The 20,163-nt window shown below is 39.4% G+C and overlaps 1 protein-coding gene across 2 annotated transcripts; it reads left to right on the forward strand.

Annotated features, from left to right (window-relative positions):
- Positions 1 to 6,314: 6,314 nt before the first annotated feature.
- LTV1 (LTV1 ribosome biogenesis factor) lies at positions 6,315 to 19,739 on the forward strand. Of its 2 annotated transcripts, XM_004327405.4 has the most exons (11): positions 6,315 to 6,473; positions 7,475 to 7,606; positions 8,767 to 8,940; positions 12,866 to 12,953; positions 14,438 to 14,579; positions 14,945 to 15,200; positions 17,296 to 17,423; positions 18,338 to 18,477; positions 18,766 to 18,818; positions 19,010 to 19,210; positions 19,333 to 19,739. In XM_004327405.4, exons 1-11 carry the CDS (start codon positions 6,471 to 6,473, stop codon positions 19,441 to 19,443), a joined length of 1,428 nt encoding a protein of 475 aa, XP_004327453.1. In that variant the 5' UTR covers positions 6,315 to 6,470; the 3' UTR covers positions 19,444 to 19,739. The 2 variants fall into 2 exon arrangements, with proteins under 2 accessions (XP_004327453.1, XP_073645783.1); XM_073789682.1 differs by lacking the exons at positions 6,315 to 6,473; positions 7,475 to 7,606; positions 8,767 to 8,940 and adding an exon at positions 9,123 to 9,174.
- The last annotated feature ends 424 nt before the right edge of the window (positions 19,740 to 20,163 follow it).

Consider the following 20,163-nt stretch of genomic DNA (forward strand, 5'->3'; position numbering starts at 1 on the left):
AAGTAAAAAGCGCTCCCCCATGTTCAGATGCCCTCCTGGGAGGGCAGTACCTCCTCCCTTAAATGCCACTGTCTACTGCAATTTGAGGACACAGGAAAAAGTGTCTATCTCAAAACGTCATCTTGACTCCCTTGCATTTCTTTGGGCCCTGAGTAGTTTCCTCCCCCATCATCTTTCTAGCCTTTTGTTTCTAGCCTTCTGATGCAGCTTTAGTTTACCGGTTCTTCAGGGAGGAGGTTATTGAGTAGCTTAGGCAGTTCCGACAGGCATAGTCGCTTGATTAGTCCCTGTATGTACTTAAAGGGGAGATTTCACATGAAGTACACTTTTTTTGTTTTTGTTTGTTTTTTGCCTCACAATTTTACCTCAGAACTACACTGTTGGTCATAATCCTTGTCAGTGTCATGAGGATCATTGCATGGCTTAACTACAAACACGACAGCTAACAATCCACATAAACAAAACTCTTGGTCTATGAAAATCACCATTAGATTTCACCTGGTAAGCTGCATCCCATGAGTTCCCAAACAGTTGCCTCTTTATCCTATTAAAGAAGCATTTAATCCACATGCACATGCTTGAATTCCCCCCTGCATAAATATAGCCATGCAGTTCAACTTTTCTTAGATTTGTGAATACTAAATTATGAAGGAAACATGGGTGAGCTGTGGATTGCTTGCATATTGTTCATAGTTCGACGATGATCAGACACAAAATGAGTTTTACCTAGGTGAAACATTATACTATACTAACAGTACATAAACATACTTATTCCTTTCGTAACTTTTTATCTCCAAAACTGAATGGTAAATATGTCTCGAAATTATTTGGATGTATTGTAGCTAACAGATCGAATGAAGTTAGCCACTATAATTGTTTTCAATACTAAAATTTCTAAATATCTTTTCTGAAGCAGAGCGACTCAGTCAATAAAGGTGATTATATTGTGAATTTTTAGATGGTGCTTAAGAATTCTTGTGAAATACTTTTTTTTTTTTTTTAAGAATAAATTGAAGGGAGTAAATGAGGCAGAATGCCACTCCACCCTCAGGTCAATTTTGTGGTATGTTAAAATGCCAATGATATTTGTGCCACTTGCCAATTTAGGGGGCTTTTCCCTTACTGGATGTTTTGTTATAGTTTGACTATGTATACACTGCTTAGAGAACTTCCACAAGAAATCGCCATGGCAATGCTAACTCGCATTCAAAAACAACCTGAATGAATCTAGGGTCAAACCACTTTCATCACTAAAAATATAGGCACTAATTTTTATTTTTATTTTTTAAAATATTTCTTCTGTGGCTTAGAAATGTGCCAATGTGTTCAAAACATTCTGCACCAATTTCACCAGATTTAGTACCTACTAAAAACTCAAACTAGTCATCTTTTTTCTGTGTAACAGTGATTTTTATATAAAGAACTATATGCATTCTTTCGTTATTTCAAGCTTTGGTGGAAGTGATAAGATTGGTAAGCTGTGATCGTTATCAGACTGAATGATTTCTAATTTCCAGTGAGTGATCTAACCCTACATATTACACAGGTATAGTATCTGTGACTAAAAATAACTGGAACTGTGTACTGATTACATGACAGTTTCTCTTTTTTGTTGTTGTTCTTAAACCTGTACTGTATTATAGTATGTGGGTATAAATATCTACAAGTATACACACATATGTATATGTAATTCCACTATTGTAACCTGAAAGACTATGTATTATCTTTTTTATTCCGTATTGGTGTTTGTGTTATTTAAAAAGCAAAATTATGCTCTATGTAGTTGTATAATATTGTAGGATACTTTGCTGTGCACAATTCCAAGTGCCTTAGAACATTGTTTAGCTTTCTTAAGTATATATAAATGCATATATGTATAAAATTGGGAAAAGTTACCTCAATAAAATCATTGGGAAATTCCCAGCTTCAGTTTGTTCCAGTTTCTATTGTATTCAGACAGTGCTCGGTATTTTTAAATTAACAGCTCACAGAGTCCTCACCTGTAAAGCAAGAATAAGACAGCTTTTCTCATTGCCTGTAATTTCAACTCTTCCTGACTTAAAATTTTTTGTATTTAAGTCCTCGTGGTTTGTACTTTTTTTTTTTTTTTTTTTTTTTTTGCGGTACGCGGGCCTCTCACTGTTGTGGCCATTCCCGTTGAGGAGCACAGGCTCCGGACACGCAGGCTCAGCAGCTGTGGCTCACGGGCCCAGCCGCTCGGCGGCATGTGGGATCTCCCGGACCGGGGCACGAACCCGCGTCACCTGCATCGGCAGGCGGACTCTCAACCACTGCGCCACCAGGGAAGCCCGGTTTGTACTTTTAATTTAAAATATCCGTCTTGAAAAGAAAAAAAAAAAAAAAAAAAAATATCCGTCTAAAGAATTACTGCTTTAAACAGCAATTTACAGTTTATTTTAAAAACTTCCTGTCTTTTTATATCTGAGGAGATTTGCTATTGCTGTTTTCATTCACATTATAATGTGTGAAAATAAGATAGTCCCTTTAGAGTTTCTAATATAGAAAATAAACAGACTTCCTCATTATGCCTACTATTTAATGTATTACAAACAAGGAGAGAGCTTGGGAACATATTTTGACCAGAAAAGGAATTGCAATATACTTTTCATGTTTTTCAGCAGTGGTTACAAATTGTACATGAGCCTCCCTCAACTCCAGGACAAGGGCAAAAGTATGAGTGGAAAGTTGAAAAGCAATTTTGTGTACCTTTATCCTGGAGGGAAGACCTGTAAGAGAGAAGATTGGGACCAAAAAGTAGAATAGGCTTGAAAATTGGCCCCAAGTTTGCCCTTAAAAATCAGCAGTACATCTCCAAGGTAGGTGTAGTAGTTCAACAACTACTTTCCACTTTTTCTCACATTCAACCAGGTTCTACATGGAAACATTACTTTCTAAAACCTAATGGAGGTAAGTAATGGACAATTTTTTCATTTTCTACAGTGCTTTGATAGCATCGGATTTATTAAACTTTATTAAATTTGACAAAACTCTTTGTGGGACCTCAACTCAGACATGGCGTGGAGTTGCTGCCACCAGCACTGCTGTCCAGACAACCCAAGTCCTTGTTCGGTTTGTGAGTTTTGAACTCTGTCCTGTAAAAAGTGGACACTAATAGAACACATAAAGCTCTAGAGAAAGGTTAAGAATGTAACATTTGTGTAAAGGTTTTCTTGCTCTTTTGCTAAAAGTGGTACCATTTCTAGGTACCAAATTACATCATTCCCTCTGGTTGGAGGGAATGATGTAAACAAAGTTGTAATGTTGGAAGAGTATATACTGTATTTGGGGAAAAATTGGTTTCACTCAATTTGAGGAATAAAAGGAAAGTAGGGGCTTCACTGGTGGTGCAGTGGTTGAGAGTCTGCCTGCCAATGCAGGGGACACGGGTTCGTGCCCTGGTCTGAGAAGATCCCACATGCCGCGGAGCGGCTGAGCCCATGAGCCAGGGCCGCTGAGCCTGCGCGTCCGGAGCCTGTGCTCCACAATGGGAGAGGCCACAACGGTGAGAGGCCCGTGTACCGCAAAAAAAAAAAAAAAAAAGGAAAGTAATGTGGAACTGTGGTCTGTGGTGAAACTACAGAAGATAATGAGGGCTATATTAAAGCACCTGGGAGGTATTGAGTAGGCAGTGGGAACTCATTGGAAAATTCTGAATAGGAATAATATGAGAGTTGTCTTTTAGGAAGAATAATGTGGTAGCAAGATTAAGAAAGAGATTAAAATTAAGAAAGGTTGGCGAAGACTCAGGAATCAGGGACTGAGCTAAAGAGGTAACAAACTTCAACTGACTGTGGGAGAAGATTTATAGCTTAAATTTGAACTGCTGAGTATACCTGCAAGAACAATTAAGGGCAAATTCTTTCCTATGTTGAGTACTCCCTACTCCAGATTGTCTGACTTGGGCCAGCCAAGGTTAAAAGTTCATCCAGGAACACATCCTTAGGTCAACAAGTACTGAAAATGCCAGGTCTCTCCTCCCTACGGTATTTATCTAATTATGAAAAGTTAGCAACTACAGCTATATGCGGATAGACATACAGTTGGATATATGACCTGAAAGTCAGGAAAAAGGTCTGGGCTATAGAGAGGAAGTTAAGAATCCTCAACACATATAACAGAATCTGTGGAAAAGGATAAAAATACCCCCATGGACAATGTAAATTAAGACTATGAAGAAATTACTACAATGAAATTTTAATAAACTATTTCATCACCTGACTATCTCCAAGATTGTAAAATCATTTCATTTACACATCATCTGAGTGCTTTGAACACAACCGAAACATACGAAAGAATACTCAAAATTCATTTTATAATTAGAAAGCACAGTAAGGAAAATTAATTGGGATCAATATTTCCAAAGTGTATTCACCAATGAAGTGTATGTACTTGTGACTCTTAAGAACAGCAGAAAGCCAAGCAATATCAAGAGGATGTGCAGTTAAAAAGAATTTTAAAGAACATAAAATTGCTAGGGACTAGAAGCAAGTAAAAGAGTCTATGTATGTAATATAAGTGACCCAAAAGGTACCAGAAATTAAGGGAAATCAAAAGGATTAGGATTCCAGGAAGCTGACAGGTTGGGTCAAGATGCAAGCTAACAGAGAGCCATGATGTGAACGTGATGTGAGGCCAAAGCACGTGTTTGCTGACAGATCCCAGATGGTGAAGGCCCTAGTTTCAGGAGCTGGCCATTCTAAGGCAACAATGACATTAAGTGAGTAACTACACTAAGCTGGAAAGAGAACGATTGCTCACCTTCATTGAATGCTGATCACAAGCCAGGCACAGGTCCAAGCATTTCACGTGTAGGTTCTCATTTAAACCGACAACAATACTATGAGGTAAATGTTAATAATATTATCATTCCCGTTTTACATTCAGGTCAGAAAACTGAAGCTCACTTGCCCCAGGTTACACAGTAAGAGTGAAACAAAGGCCAGAAACCAATTTCAGCTAGTATACCTAGCATACTACTGTTATCATTCAATATTGTAGGGGGAAATTCGTGCTTCAATGGAAAATGATGCATTTTTTTAGACAAGCAAACCCATCCAATTCTGACCTTTCTTATGCCTCAGTTTTAGTGTCAGGAAAACCTGAGATAATTCAGGTAAAGTGCCAGAACGTTACTTCATTTAAACAAATATTTATTGAGTATACATGCCAGGCACTATTCTAGGTCCTGAAAACAGTAGTAAATAAAACAGATCAAAACAAAACAAAACCTGCACTCATGAAGCTTAATTATAATGAATGTGTAGCCCATAGGAGTGTTATGTATCAATATTATCCCTGTTACAAAGCATTATCCCAACACAAGCTCTGTGGTCCTAAATTGTTTCTATAAGTTTTACTGTAATAAAACTATAAGTATTCTATAGATTTTATAGTAATAATAGGTAGGACGTCAATACACAATTCAAGATAACATTGGAAAGACACCAGAAATTGGGAAGGGGAAATAGAAATTTGAGGAAAGGTCTGCTGATAGAACTTTGAATGCATTACTATCCTCTTTTGCCCAAGAAAAGCCATGAAAGCGCGCCAGCACCTACCTGAAATCTTAAGCAGGTGTGCTTATAGCTTATTTGTTTAAACTACTTTCAAACGTTTGAGGCATGGCTTGAGAAAGAATAAGCATTAGTTTCCACCTTCCAAGATAAGGTATGCAAACACCAAAGAGATTCTGAATATATTTTATTAGTCCAAATTCCTCTACTGTCAACAGAGTCTAGGGGGGTTTTGTTAACTGGATGTTTGAACGCAGTTGGTTAAAAATAAAATAAAGACCTGATTAAGCCTGGTGCAGCCTAAAATAGCAAGGCCCTAGGATCTTCCGTTGCTAAGGCAACCAGCTCCGCGCCGGCCCAAAGGAGAGGGAACCTGAAACCTCAGTGACCCGGGAGGGTGCCCACCTTCCTTCTGTGTACACAGTTTACTTGTGTGTTGGTTTTTTTGTTTACGGTTGGGAATAGGCAGGGAATACAACTGTCGATGGGGATGCTAGATTCGTGGCTTCTGTTCTCGGTAGAGGGCGCTATATATAAAAGCAGTTCGCCCACAAACACCAACACCCCGTTTCTCGCCTCGTCGCAGCACAGACGCCCGCAACTCTCTTCCGCAGCTGATTTAAGTTTGGCCAGAAAAGCCCCGCCCCCCCGGGGATGAGAACAGCCCCACCTGCCAATAGCTTCTCGCGATCCTTGAGACGGCGTGAGCTTTGCGTAACTTCCGGTCGTGACCCTTCAGCCTTTCGGCGATTGGTCCGTATCCACGGCCTGCTGCGTGACTTCCCGGCCGGTTCCTGGGGCGGCACGTGTGGAGCGGCGTGAAGACGCGGCTACGAGCTGGTCCTCAGTGGCGTTCGGGAGCTACCGTGTCACCTTCCGTCCGACTAGGAGAGAGCCGTCGCCCCTCTTTGGGGTGAGCGCCGCGCGGCTACAAGCATGGTGAGCAAGCCTCGCTTTCTCGGGGGTGGGGCGCTCTGGTTTGGCAGAGACCGGGTTCCTCTGGCGCCAGTGGCTACTGCGGCCTGGAACTGGGAGGGCTGGTCCGAAGGTGAAGACAGGCGGCTTGTGGCCCAGTGCCCCGGTTTGGGTTACCCTCACCACCCCGGGCATAGTTTGCAGTTTAGAGTGGGTCTCCCGCGGCCAAGCCTTCCTGGGGAGTAGAGAGAAGAGAATGGCCTACTCTTTACCATCCCAGCATCCCGAGAGGCCTAAAAACCTGTGACATGGGAAACAGACGCGCCACCCAGTGCTTCATGGGGTCGAGCAGAGAGGGAGTTGCTAGTCTCTCCAGACATTGGAATGGCAGGTGTCTGCCCCATCTGTTTGCTCTGGGGTGAAGGAGGGTCTAAGGTTGGGCCCGAAGCAAGGCGGCTTACTCAACTGGAATGATGCTTTCTCAGTTCAGAAAATTAAGGTTGTGTAGTAAAATAAAAACGCAGAAGGATGATGAGTCTTATTAAACTTAAGCGGTTGTGTCATGGTTTTAATAGTTGATACAGGAACTGTCTTCCTCAGATTTTCCTGTGGCAGGCTCCTGTCATTCTGGTTCAGACTGTCAGGGATCTTCTCTGAGCACTCATTCTAAAGTAACTCTTGAGTTATTTGCACATCGCTGTGTTTTGTTTTTATTGTCTTTACCTGAAATCATGTTTTTGATGATTTGCTTGCGGAGAACAGGAACTTTGACTTACCTATTGCTGTATTCCAGTGCCTACAACAAAGTCTGGCACATAGTAGGTGCCAACAAACGTTTGTTGAAGGAAGGTAGTATACATTGTATTGAACATAGTTGATGTTTCTTGCCTTGGAAGTGCAGGTTTTAAAAATCTGTTGATCATAACATAACTTATTGAAGATGCCTATGTGGACTATGATATTATTCACTGTTTCGTTGTTGTTGTTCTGATTTACTTTATTATTCTGATTCTGTTTCTTTGAAGCCTCACAGGAAGAAAAAGCCCTTTATAGAGAAGAAGAAAGCTGTGTCTTTTCATCTGGTCCACCGGAGCCAACGAGATCCTTTAGCAGCAGATGAGACTGCACCCCAGAGGGTTCTGTTGCCTACACAGAAAGTGGGTCCTGTTCTATAGCTAATAAGTTTGTAGGTAGATTGTTGATAGTTTTTAATAAATTATGTGAGCCAACTGCTATTTTCAGATAACTGTGATCTTCTGGAAAACAAAATCTCTGATTTAATTTTCAGTAAATAATATTCTTTTTTTTTTGGCTACGTTGGGTCTTCATTGCTGCACGCAGGCTTTCTCTAGTTGCGGCCAGTGGGGGCTACTCCTCGTTGGAGCGCGCGGGCTTCTCATTGTGGTGGCCTCTTTTGTTGCAGAGCACGGGCTCTAGACACGCGGGCCTCAGTAGTTATGGCGCACGGGCTTAGTTGCTCCACAGCATGTGGGATCTTCCCTGGACCAGGGCTCGAACCCGTGTCCCCTGCGTTGGCAGGTGGATTCCCAACCACCGCGCCACCAGAGAAACCCAATATGTTCATTTTTATATTGTGCATCTTTATTTTGTTGGATAATTTATCTTTATTGGAGATGTTTAAATGAGCAGTCTTGTAGAGTAGTGGAAAATATTTACTAAACCATCAGCAACAAGGCTGCATGGTGTTATTTAGGGCACAACAGTATGCTTAGTCTCTGCTTTCCATAAGATCTTGGCGTTTCGTAACCACAGACTGCCTTTTGCCTCCTGGTCATCTCATGAAATATAAAACTCATGAATTAGCTTTAGAAAATACCAGGGAGCCTTTAAGAAGTTGATTTGGTAATTATCAGTCAGAGTATACTTGTTAAGTGTGGGTAATGTGAAAGGAAGTGTTGGGGAACACTGGCATATGTAGCTTTTTAGTAAAGCCAGTGGGTATTGTGCATTGAGAAGTTTCTTTGCATATAAATACAAGAAATTGTAGTTACCTTTCAGTGCCCCCTAGTCTTCTAATTCTCCACATACATGATAAAACAAAGTGTGTGTGTGTGTGTGTTTCTTGGCTTAAATTGTTGCCCAGAAATGTCTAGTGGAAGGAGGAATTTTTTTATTCCATTTTAATTTTATGTGGCATTTTGTGTTTCCCGAGTTTGTCAAGAATTCTTTGTCTCATTCATATCAGCCAAAATGTTCATGGGCCATTTGTCCCCTGTTCTGAAAGCTGTGCTCATTGGAAGGTTCCTGAGCCTTATCCTTGGAAGAGGTACTAATTCCGTTTTGTTTATTATCCTAGATAAAAGATGAAGAAAGGCGAGCAGAACAGAGGAAGTATGGAGTGTTCTTTGATGATGATTATGACTACCTGCAGCACCTGAAGGAACCATCTGGGCCCTCAGAGCTCATTCCCACAAATACCTTTGGTGTACCTTACAGGGAAGATGAGAAAGAAGAACCTTTAGCAACTTCAGTAAGACTTTTTAGCAATTCAAATGTGAGAGAGAGTGTGTGAGGAGCCATGAGTGAAGAACCACCATTTTTTAAATCACGATAACTGTTTGGGGCAAGAAACGGTGTCAGTCTGAAGAGCACAAAGATAAGCCATGCCTTCGCTTAAAATTGTATATGTGTATGCACATACATACCATCAGGAGGGAGCAGGTCTCCTGTTCTCGGGTTGTTGAAAGTAACGGTTTTTGACAAGGTTGGAACTTTTGATTAATAATTATGGTCATGCTAGGTAGCACTTTTCAGTAGAAGAAAAAGCTGCTGATGTTCTGTATGTTAACAGCTTAACTGTTTCAGCATCGTAAACTGCTCTAAGATAGACTTAACTTTTGTGGAACTTTTGCAGAATGTTCAGATCTTTAACGCTTGTAGAAGCTGCAGGCTAACCGTAAGAGAATGGAGGCAATAGATTGTAACGAAGTTTCTGTTGCTCTTCTCAACAAAAATGCAGTCAACTTTAATACTTTATCTTTTAAGTACATATGAGAGAACATGTTTATATGAAATTAGTGCTCCTAATTTAAGTTCTGTTTTCTTCTCCCTGCTTATGTTAAGGATGCCCATGTTGCATGCCTTTGTTATCTCATTTTTAATTTAGTATTAGTATAGAGTAAATTTCCCTGTGAAACTTTTATATCACTTGGCACTTAAAAAAAAAGAAGATACTAATGTACTGTGTTTATTGACAAAAAGAAGAGATACAGAGGGCACCAGTTTCCCCTGCTTCTCATTCTCCAGTCCTATCATGGTCTAGACATTCTTTTCCTTAGGGAAGATGTGATCATAACCCCTCCAGTCCATACTTGTTGCTTAAAGAGAGTCAGAAGGGTTAGGTTTCAGGGTATCATACCAAAAAAGAGGTAATAACTGCACCTGTTCATTCACTCACTAGGTCATAGCTCTCTTGTGAGGCCTCACACCCCACTGCCACATCTTTAACAGAAGCTACTTCTCTATACCTTCTTCCCCAAGGCTGTTGTATCAGTAATAGGATATATATCTTATTGACTCATTTCCTTCTACCACCAACTGAGGGAGGGGAGGTGGTCCAGTAGTGACTTAACATCTTTATCTTATGTAGTAAGAAAAGTTTTAATAAAGTCCTAACGTTCTTCTGGCTGAATTGTGTTGGCCAGTAAAAGATTAGTTTTTAATTCTTAATTCATTTTGGGTAAAAGTAACCACTATCGAATTGGCTTTTCTAACAGAGTAAGACTCTTTCTTTTTCTTTTTGCCATGCCACGTGCAGCATGGCATATGGGATCTTAGTTCCCCGACCAGGAATCGAACCCATGCCCCCTGCAGTGGAAGTGCAGAGTCCTAACCATTGGATCACCAGGGAATTCCCCAGAATAAGACTCTTTACTGGACACATCAGTGATGTTTATAAGGACGAGTGAATTATGTTTGAAAACAAGTGCCATTGGTTTTCTGTAGCATGATGCAAAAATATGGGTAAGTCCCATGTGTTTCTTCAACTTTAAAGTAATTTGTAAGAAACCACCAAAATTGAGTAAACCAGCAATATTGAATATGCCCTAAAAACAAAAGCAGTGCAGAAAGACAGTGGAGAAATTAGTAATGCTTGATTAGCCCCTAATTTTCACTTGAAGGAAAGCAGGTGCTGCCACAGTGGAAGGCAGTTGGGCAAACCTCCTGTAGTTCGGAACCACTGCAATCACTAAAACAAATTACAGTTCCCTTTTTTAAAAAATGTAATCACTATCTACACTTTAATTATGTATATGATTCTTTGACTGTTTTTCATGATTTGAAAAATATTTCCAAAGGTAATTCATTAAGCGCAAGCTGATCCTCCCTTTTTTTTTAAACCCTGGTTTCCAAGGATAGATAATCACAAAGAGCATCTTAAATATATTTTACCACAATTTTAAAAAAATTAATATAATATGCACCAAAAATCATTAAATTATGCACTTTAAGTGGCTGGATTGTGTAGTATGTGAACTATATCTCAGTAAAGCTTTTTTTAAATAGGATTCTACAGCAGAAAGCCAGATCTTTCTTTGTCCATGTTTATGCCACCGAAAAACTCTGGAAGCCATAACAGCTTACTAGGTACACACTGATGCTCCTCAGAGGCTTCCATTTCAGCAGGCTCTGTCTGTGAGCCAGTGAGAATGTGTGCCTCAGCTTCCTGCCTGCTGCTAGACTGAGGACGGTATGGTGGGCAGGTCCACAGACAGAGAACACCTGGTGGTGACGCTCACATTATTAACTAAGTGGTTGTAGGGATGAAACGAAAGCATAAGGACCGGTCAGAAAGTATGTGCCAGTACATGTTGAAGTAGATTGGATGGTTTGCAGAATGAGGGGAGTTCACATGAAGGAAGGTTCCAGAACAGTAATCAAGAAGGGCTTCATGGTGAAGGAGGGAACTGAGCTGGTCCCTAAAAGGGTGGCTTTGGGAATTCCCTGGCGGTCCAGTGGTTAAGACTAGGGCTTTCACTGCCATGGACCCAAGTTTGATCCCGGGTGGGGGAACTAAGATCCCACAAGCTGTTTGGTGCAGCCAAAAGAAAAAAAGAAAAAAAATGGGTGGGTTCTAAAGAGAGAAGAAGGACCGTTCCAGTCAGAAAGAAGGGACATGAGGTAGCATTGTGGGTCATCATGTCCAGCACATGTGTGCTCCGTAAGTTACTTTGAATTATTCCATGATGTGAGGAACTGGACTTGATTTACATGGAGGTTGCATTATTGAGTAACAGGATACATAGAGTAGACCTTGAGTTTATAGTGCCTTGAAAATCAGGAGTGAGAAAACCTGTTAAAAGTTCGGGACGGTCATATTATAAAATTTTAAGGAGTCTTAACCTGGCAGTAATATGAAGATTGGACTAGATGTAGACTAAGCAGCAGCTGTAGTCATCTGTGTCCTGGTTAACCATGAGTAAGATGGTGCCCAGAAGACAGGTGTGAAGTAACTGTATACAAGAGAGTTCAAAGGGATGAGTGGTTAGAAATGATTTACGACCACCCTAGGATTTAAGCAGCCAGTTTGGAGAAAAGCTGTGCCAGTACTAGAGATTAGGACGTTATCTCTGGTTTAAACAGGAAAAGATTAATTTTGTTTTGAAATTTGAGGAGAGTGGAGTTACAAGACCTGGATTTGAATCTCAAAACCCCACTTAACTAGTCTCAGGCAGGCATGCCACTTAACCTTTCTTAGCTTGTGTTTCACTGAAGCATGCTGATAATTCACGGGGTTGTAAGGATGAAGCGGGATAAAATACTGGAGAAAGCTTTGTGAAGTATGGCAGGGAGGTTGCTTTTGAGATAATGATGGAATATACATGTTTAAAATATGTAACTGGAGCACAAGTGAGAGACAATGCAGAATGTAGTTGTATTAGTAGGATTGCTGTAACAAATTACCACAAATTACCACTGGGTGGCTTAAAACAACAGAAATTTATTCTGTCACAGTTCTGGAGGCCGGAAGTCTGAAAGTAAGCTTTCAACAGGGTTATTTCTTCTCGGGGCCTCACAGGCAGAATCTGTTCATGCCTGTCTCCTAGCTTCTGGTGGTTACCAGCAGTCCTTAGTTTTCCGTGGCTTGTAGGTGCAGCGCTCTAGTCTGCCTCCATGCGTTCACATGCGTTCTCCCTGTGTGTCTTCACATGCGTTCTCCCCGTGTGTCTTGTCTTCACATGGCTTCGTTATGAGGACACACCGGTCAGTGGATAAGGCCCCCCCATCGCCCAGTGTACCTCATCTTAACTGGTTACATCTGTAAGGAATCTGTTTCCAAATGACGTCATGTTCTGTACTCCTGGGTGGACATGAATTTTGGGGGGCATTTCAACTCTTCGTAGTGCAAAAGTATTTCTAAATAAACCTAACCATTGTGTAACTTCTTTTTCAAGACCACTGGAATTAAATTGCCTTCCTCAGTGTTTGCATCAGAGTTTGAAGAAGATGTTGGATTGTTAAATAAAGCAGCTCCTGTTTCAGGTGTGTATAATTTCTTTAACTTTTCAAGTGGATAGAGCTGTGTTTTACAAAAAGAAACGTATAGTAATGATATAGGGTTTTTCTGTCCCTGGTAAAGAGCTTAAAGAATTGAGATGTGTTTGAATTCAGATTAGAGATCAGTAAATTAGGAAGGGATGACTGTGATCTTCATCCTTTTCTTTTATTGCCATCAAATTCTTAGTCTTTAAAGTTCCTATTTGGAGAGGAAAGTGGGAAAATTATTTTAGGTGATCTGGTAGGGGAATTTTAGCCTAGCCTAACCTCTTACAAAGGAAACAATGATATTCAATAAGCCTTACATTCATATAGTGCAATCTTGAAAATACGTAATCTGTTAGCTTTCAGAGTTTCTCCCAAGTGTGTATTTTATAGAAGTCCATTTTACTGTCTGTTCCAGATACACCAAAAATTATAATGTTTGTTTTTTTTCAGTACCAATACTGTATTTTAGAACAAACACGGAAGTTCACAGAAGTGGTGTTTGATATTTCCTGCTAAATTACCTTAGTTATTGACTAACATTTGCCATGTGGCATTCATTCCTTAATTCATTCTACAGATTTCTGAATTGCCACTATGACCATGTTTGGGTTAAATCAGAATAAAAGCATAATCCCTGACCTCAAGGAATTTACCATCAGTTGGGAAAGATAGACAGTAAATGGGAAATTACGATTATAGTGCAAATGAATAAATAGTGGTGAGGCACCAAACCCAGCCTGGGGAAGTTGGGCATGGTGTACTAGAGGACATGAGGCAAGGTTGATTTCTCAGGTAGGACTTAGGCGGGTGAATGAAGGAGAGTGGGGTGGGGAGGAGAGGATATTCCAGACAGAGGAAACTATGTGCAAAAACAAGAGAACACAGATACAGGAACCTGCACACCTTTTAGCATGCCTGGAATGAAGGGTAAAGATTAATATGAAATGAGGCTGTAGAGTCAGACAGTGGCCATTTTGTGAAGGGTGTTGGAAGCCATGTCAGTTTACAGGTTTGAACTTGAAAGTTTTTCTAGGACTCTGTAGTATTTTTATTAATACATATAGAAGCAAACAGCTGAAGAAACAGGTTGGGATTTTTAAAAATCTCATAGTCTGAAAAGACAAAGTTTCACAGGCTACAAATACTAAATTTATTTCTTCTAACAGGTGAATTTAAAGCCCAGTTTTCCTGTGGGTAAAAGCTTTGGATTTTGCTAAATAGACACAGCTTAACGTTGTAGATCTATAATGAAAGTTTTTACTAGTGGGTATTGAAACCAGAGGGATTTTTTTCTTTTTTAAATTTTCTTGGAGTTCTCTATCTCTGTGTCCATTCCTGAACTGAACTTTTTAAAGTTTTTAATCATTGTTTTATCCTCAATACATAGGCAGAATCTGGCATGTAATAGCCACTCAGATTATGTTAAGTGAAGGAATCATGCTTTCTTGGAAATTATTGCTCAATTTTTGTTTTCCTTCTAGGACCTCGGCTGGATTTTGATCCTGACATTGTCGCAGGTCTTGATGATGATTTTGATTTTGATAATCCGGATAATCTACTTGAAGATGATTTTATTCTTCGGGCCAATAAGCCAACAGAAAAGGAAGAGGGAATGGAGATACAGTATGTGTGGTTTGTTTTGAAGCAGGAATGACCTGACTGTTGCTTCTTCTGTAGGATAGTAACCATTAGGTGTTATAGCTGGAAGAGGCCTTCGAGGGCATTTAATCTGAGACTTCTGATTTTAGAGCAGAAAATGTGAGACTTGAGGTCTTTACAAACCATCGATAGATGGGGCTAAAGTCCAAGTTGCTTGATTGCTAGTTCATTACTTTTCCAGCCAAACCAGACGGGTCAAGCAGCACAGCTGTTCCTGCCTAAACAAGAATCCTGCCTCTGAAATACCCTCAAATTTTACTTGTGCAAAGTCATTTGGTTCTGTTGTTTTTCAAGTTGTTTTGACATTTAATTTATGGTTCTGACTTTAGGAAATCTGAGGCTGAAGATGACAGTGAGTGGGAAGATGTGGATGATGAGAAGGAAGGAGGTAGTGATGATGATAAATATGACCCTGCAGGCTCATCAGATGAGGATATGTCTTACCCTGGAAAACCTCTTGGGGCTGTAGAAAATAACTTGTTCTGGGAAGAAGAAACGAAAAGTCGCTTTACTGAGTATTCTTTGACGTCTTCGGTCATGAGGAGAAATGAACAGCTGACCCTACATGATGAGAGATTTGAGAAGGTAAACTCTCCAAATAAGGGGCCTTTTAATACTAGTTCCTAGTACATTTTATGACATTGGAACCCAAAGCTAGAACTTTCAGCGTTAGAAACATACTGTGTCTTTTATTAAAAGAGTGCATAAAACCACCCCAGTTTTAATTCCGGAAAGAATGTGTATAAGTCAAAAGGTGACTGATCAAACCTCCTGACTTCCTCTTAGAATCTGATACTTCGATTCTGAACCTCTCTGATCCCAATCCCTAAGATTATGCTGTCTTCCTCAAGCATTGGCCTGAGCATAAACAAAATTCCATTGCTTTCCTTTTTTTTTTTTTTTTTTTGAGTAATTTTCTTACTGTTAATATCCCAGGGCCTAAAGTGGTATCTGGCATATGGCAGGGATTCAGACTGTTAAGTAAATGATGAGTAAATTCCTTCAAGGTGAATCTAAGGTAAAGGCTCTGACTTTGCTGCCTTTTCTCTAAGTACTCATTTCCCTCTTCTCTCCAAGCAACAGGCAAACTATTAGTAATAACCTCACTCTTCAGGAGTTGTATCACCCCCTGCTTATTCTTTTACAAAGCCCAGCGGAGTTAACAGCATTGGAATAATGCAGTAAGCATCATCTGAACCAGAATGAGATTCGTACGTAAACAGGAGGCTCTTTAGTTGCATGGTCTTTTAGCTTGCATAATCAGTGAATTTGAAAACATCTGTGAAATACTACGAGGTAAAGATTTCTGCCTAGCATTTTGTTCACCAAGCTGAACAGAATAACTGCCTTTCATTTTCATTTTTAAAATTGAAGTATAGTTGATGTACAATATTATGTAAGTCAGAGGTGTACAATATAGGGATTCACAATTTTTGAAGGTTATATTCCATTTATAGTTATTATAAACTATTGGCTATATTCCCTGTGCTTGCACAATATATCCTTATTTTATACCTAATAGTTTGTACCTCTTAATCCCCTGCCCCTATATTGCCCCTCCTCCCTTCCCTGTCCACTGGTAACCACTAGTTCGTTCTCTATATCTTTGAGTCTGTTTCTTTTTATTTACGTTCACTAGTTATATTTTTTAGATTCCACCTATAAGTGATATCATACTGTATCTGTCTTTCCCTGTCTAACTTATTTCACTTAGTATAATACCCTCCCAAGTCCATCCATGTTTTTGTAAATGGCAAAATTCCATTCTTTTTTATGGCTGAGTAGTATTCCATTGTGTGTGTGTGTGTGTGTGTGTGTGTGTGTGTGTGTGTGTGTGTGTGTACAGACACACACACCACATCTTTATCCATTCATCTGTTGATGGATACTCATATCTTGGCAATCATAAGTAATGCTTCTATGAACACTGGGGTGCACATATCTTTTCAAGTTCGTGTTTTTGTTTCAGATATATACTCTGGTGTGGAATTGCTGGGTCATATGGTAGTTCTATTCTTAGTTTTTTGAGGAGCTTCCGTACTGTTTTCCACAGTGGTTGCACCAATTTACATTCCTACCAACAATGTACAAGGTTCCCTTTTCTCCACATCCTCACCAACATTTGTTATTTGAATTCTTTTTGGTGATAGCCATTCTGTCAGGTGTGAGGTGATATCTCATTGTTTTGGTTTGGGTTACCCTGATGATTAGCGATGTTGAACATCTTATGCGCCTGTTGGCCATTTGCTTTTCCACTTTGGAAAAATGTCTCTTCAGGTTTTCTACCCATTTTTTAATTAGGTTGCTTGGTTTTTGTGTTTCTGATGTTGAGTTACATGAGCTGTTTATATATGTTGGATATTAATCCCTTACTGGTCACATCATTTGCAAAAGTTTTCTCCCATTCTGTAGGTTGTCTTTTTGATTTGTCAGTGGTCATTTTCATATTAAATGGCAGCCTATATTCAGACTAGATGTCAGTCTTAGAGGGCTGAGTAGAATGTCTTCCATACCGTACTGTTATGGTGCTAAATCCCTGCTAACACTTAAATGGTAGTTGTGATCCTCCTAGGGCTTAAACATTGTACGGGAGTAAAAGTAATGTAAAAATACCATTTAAATGCTATAGTCTTAAAGAATACATTCATTTTTCATCTTATCCTTTTTCTTTATATTCAAGTTTTATGAGCAGTATGATGATGATGAAATTGGAGCTCTGGATAATGCTGAATTGGAAGGTTCCATTCAAGTAGACAGCAATCGCTTAGAGGATGTTTTGAATGACTACTATAAAGAGAAGGCGGAGAAGTACGGTGACTTTTCCTTGATTACTTCCTTTTTTTCGTTTCAAATAAAGTCTGTAATCGCACAGCTGAATCTAGAACATCACCCAGTCAAGATCCATGTTTAGAAAATTATGTTTTCCTTAACCTTTGGCTCCCATTTTGCTATTAAGAGTTCTGAAGCTGAATATAACAGTGGGTGGAAACATACTGAGAACCACTTTCTCTATAGCTTTGACCTGAGAGTCATGATGGAATAGCTGAGGGTTAGAGTACAAGGTCATGTTCCACCTGGAGAAGGAGATGGTGCTTCTAGCCTCTTTGGCTGAAGAATTATTCTGACTTCTAAGTATATACACTCTTCATCTTCCTGAAAAAGGTGTTCTGAGAAGTAGATCAGTTTGTCTCTGCAGCCTGATTAGCATAACTTCCTATCCAAATATTTGGTAAATCATCATCCACATCAAGGTGATTTCTCTGAGAGAAACTAATGAAGTGTTTACATCTGCTAGAAAGGTCTGATGTTCCCTGATCACTATCATATGTACATCCCAGAGCAGGACAAGGGCTATATTCTTTGAGTTATTTGAATACTTTGAAGAGGCAGATGGGCTGATGCTTTTCAAGGCTTTAAAAAAGATCATGTTATATAGGAAAGATGCCATCTTGTTTAATGTGTTAAAACCTTGCAAAGACACAGATAGAATTTTCCTTCCTATCAGCAGAATGTATGTCCAAAACCTGCTGTAGAGGAGAGGCAAGCCTGAGTAGAGCTGATTTTGACAGGAAGTGACAGATGGGGCAAATGAGTTTGTGGATTTTAAAAAATGTTATAGTTCCCTAAGCTCTTTAAGTGCAGTTTCAGTAACGTAACAGTGTAATAATGGGTGGTATTTTTTTCCCCTCCTCTATCTTCATTTTTGAAAACTCAACCAAAAGTTGTGTAAAACTGAATACTCTTGAACCCTTCGAGGATCAGGACCTGCCAGTGAATGAGCTCAGTGGGTCTGAGGAGGAAGAGATTGTTACTGTAGTTCTTGAAGAAGCCAAAGAGAAGTGGGATTGTGAATCTATTTGTAGTAAGTATCTTAGTGTCCATTTTACTGCTAAAAGTATCATAGTAATTTTAAAGTATTGGGTACATCAACTTCTTTGGAAAAGTACATATTTGTGAAAATGATTTTGAAAAATAATATTTCAGTAATTGAGTTGTAATTGAAACATTTAAAAACATAAGAGAGACTCCATTGTTATTTTGAACTATGAAAACACTAAAGTCAGGAATATAGGAGGAACTCAGTAATGTTTGGCTGAACTGAAAGTATACTTATTGATACATGATTTTTGTGTGTGTGTGTTTTTTTAAGGTACATACTCAAATTTATATAACCATCCACAACTTATCAAGTATCAACCAAAGGTAAGTAAGTCCTAGTGTCCTGAGCTATTCGAAATATGCAGTGCAGGAAATGGAGTGTACAAATTATTTTCTCACAGTAGCCCCTTTGTGGCTTGCAACACCATTATAAAAAGCAACAAAAATGTGCCATTAGTGAGCTGTTTTTTAATAGGAGTGGAAAAAAACACAATGCCATTTGATCTTTCTTCCAGCCCAAAGAAATCCGACTATCTTCTAAAACAGGAATACCTCTCAATGTCTTACCTAAGAAAGGACTCACAGCAAAGCAAGTTGAACAAATGCAGATGATTAATGACAGTGATCTGCCTAAGGTGTCAACCCAACCACGTTCTAAAAATGAAAGCAAAGAAGATAAAAGAGCAAGAAAGCAAGCTATAAAAGAAGAGCGCAAGGTAAAGTATTTTTTCAGATGTGAGATTTAGAAAGCTGGGGTGGGGGTGGTCATGGGAATTTTCTTCTGTAAAGTCAGTCTGCATCAGTGTGAAGATCTGAATAACAGCATATTCTTGCACAGGAACGGAGAGTGGAGAAGAAAGCTAACAAATTAGCCTTCAAACTGGAGAAAAGAAGGCAGGAAAGAGAGCTGCTGAACTTGAAGAAGAATGTTGAAGGTCTAAAACTATGACAGTGGAACATTTCAGATAAGGTGCATTCCCCATTACGGGCTCTTTGTTATGTACAATAATGAACGAGGATCGTCAAAGAGATAAAACTGTTTGCTCTGCAATTTTTACTGGCAGGTATTCAAAAGAAAACAGTACAATATTTGTGTTTATACCAGTAAGTTTTCTCTGCCAGCTGTCTTGTAAATATTGTAATATTTTTAAATTTAATATTATAGGCTTAAATTTGCTTAAATAAATGACTTCATGAACATGAAATGTTTGGATAAATTAAAGGAAAATGTCTTCATAACTTAAATGGAATTGATTTGTTCTTCATTTGTTTGTGTGGTTGTTCCAGTTGCCTTTTGCAGATGTTCTCAAATATTTCTTTGAAATCTCTCCACTCCTTTTCAGTACTTAAGTGGTTTGATTTCCTGTATGTAGAAAAGTAACCCAGTTAAGAACTCATTTGAAATGGAGTGGCAAGAAGAGCTTCCCTGAGAAGGTTCCACTGGTAGGAATCTAAGTTTCCCCTTGCTGTATGCAAAGGGTTATTTCAAAAGGATGGTAAAACAATATTGAGGTTATTGGGACTCAGTTACTGGCTGACTTGTTTTTGGAATTTAGGAAGAGTGAAGACAGGAAACAGAATAGAAGAAACAATCAAGAAAACTTCCTTGGCTTCAGTGAGTACCTGGCTCAACATCAGAAATATTGACTTCAGTTTAAACTAGAAAGCT

The sequence above is a fragment of the Tursiops truncatus genome, chromosome 12 (assembly GCF_011762595.2).
Source record: "Tursiops truncatus isolate mTurTru1 chromosome 12, mTurTru1.mat.Y, whole genome shotgun sequence".
Lineage (NCBI taxonomy): Eukaryota > Metazoa > Chordata > Mammalia > Artiodactyla > Delphinidae > Tursiops > Tursiops truncatus.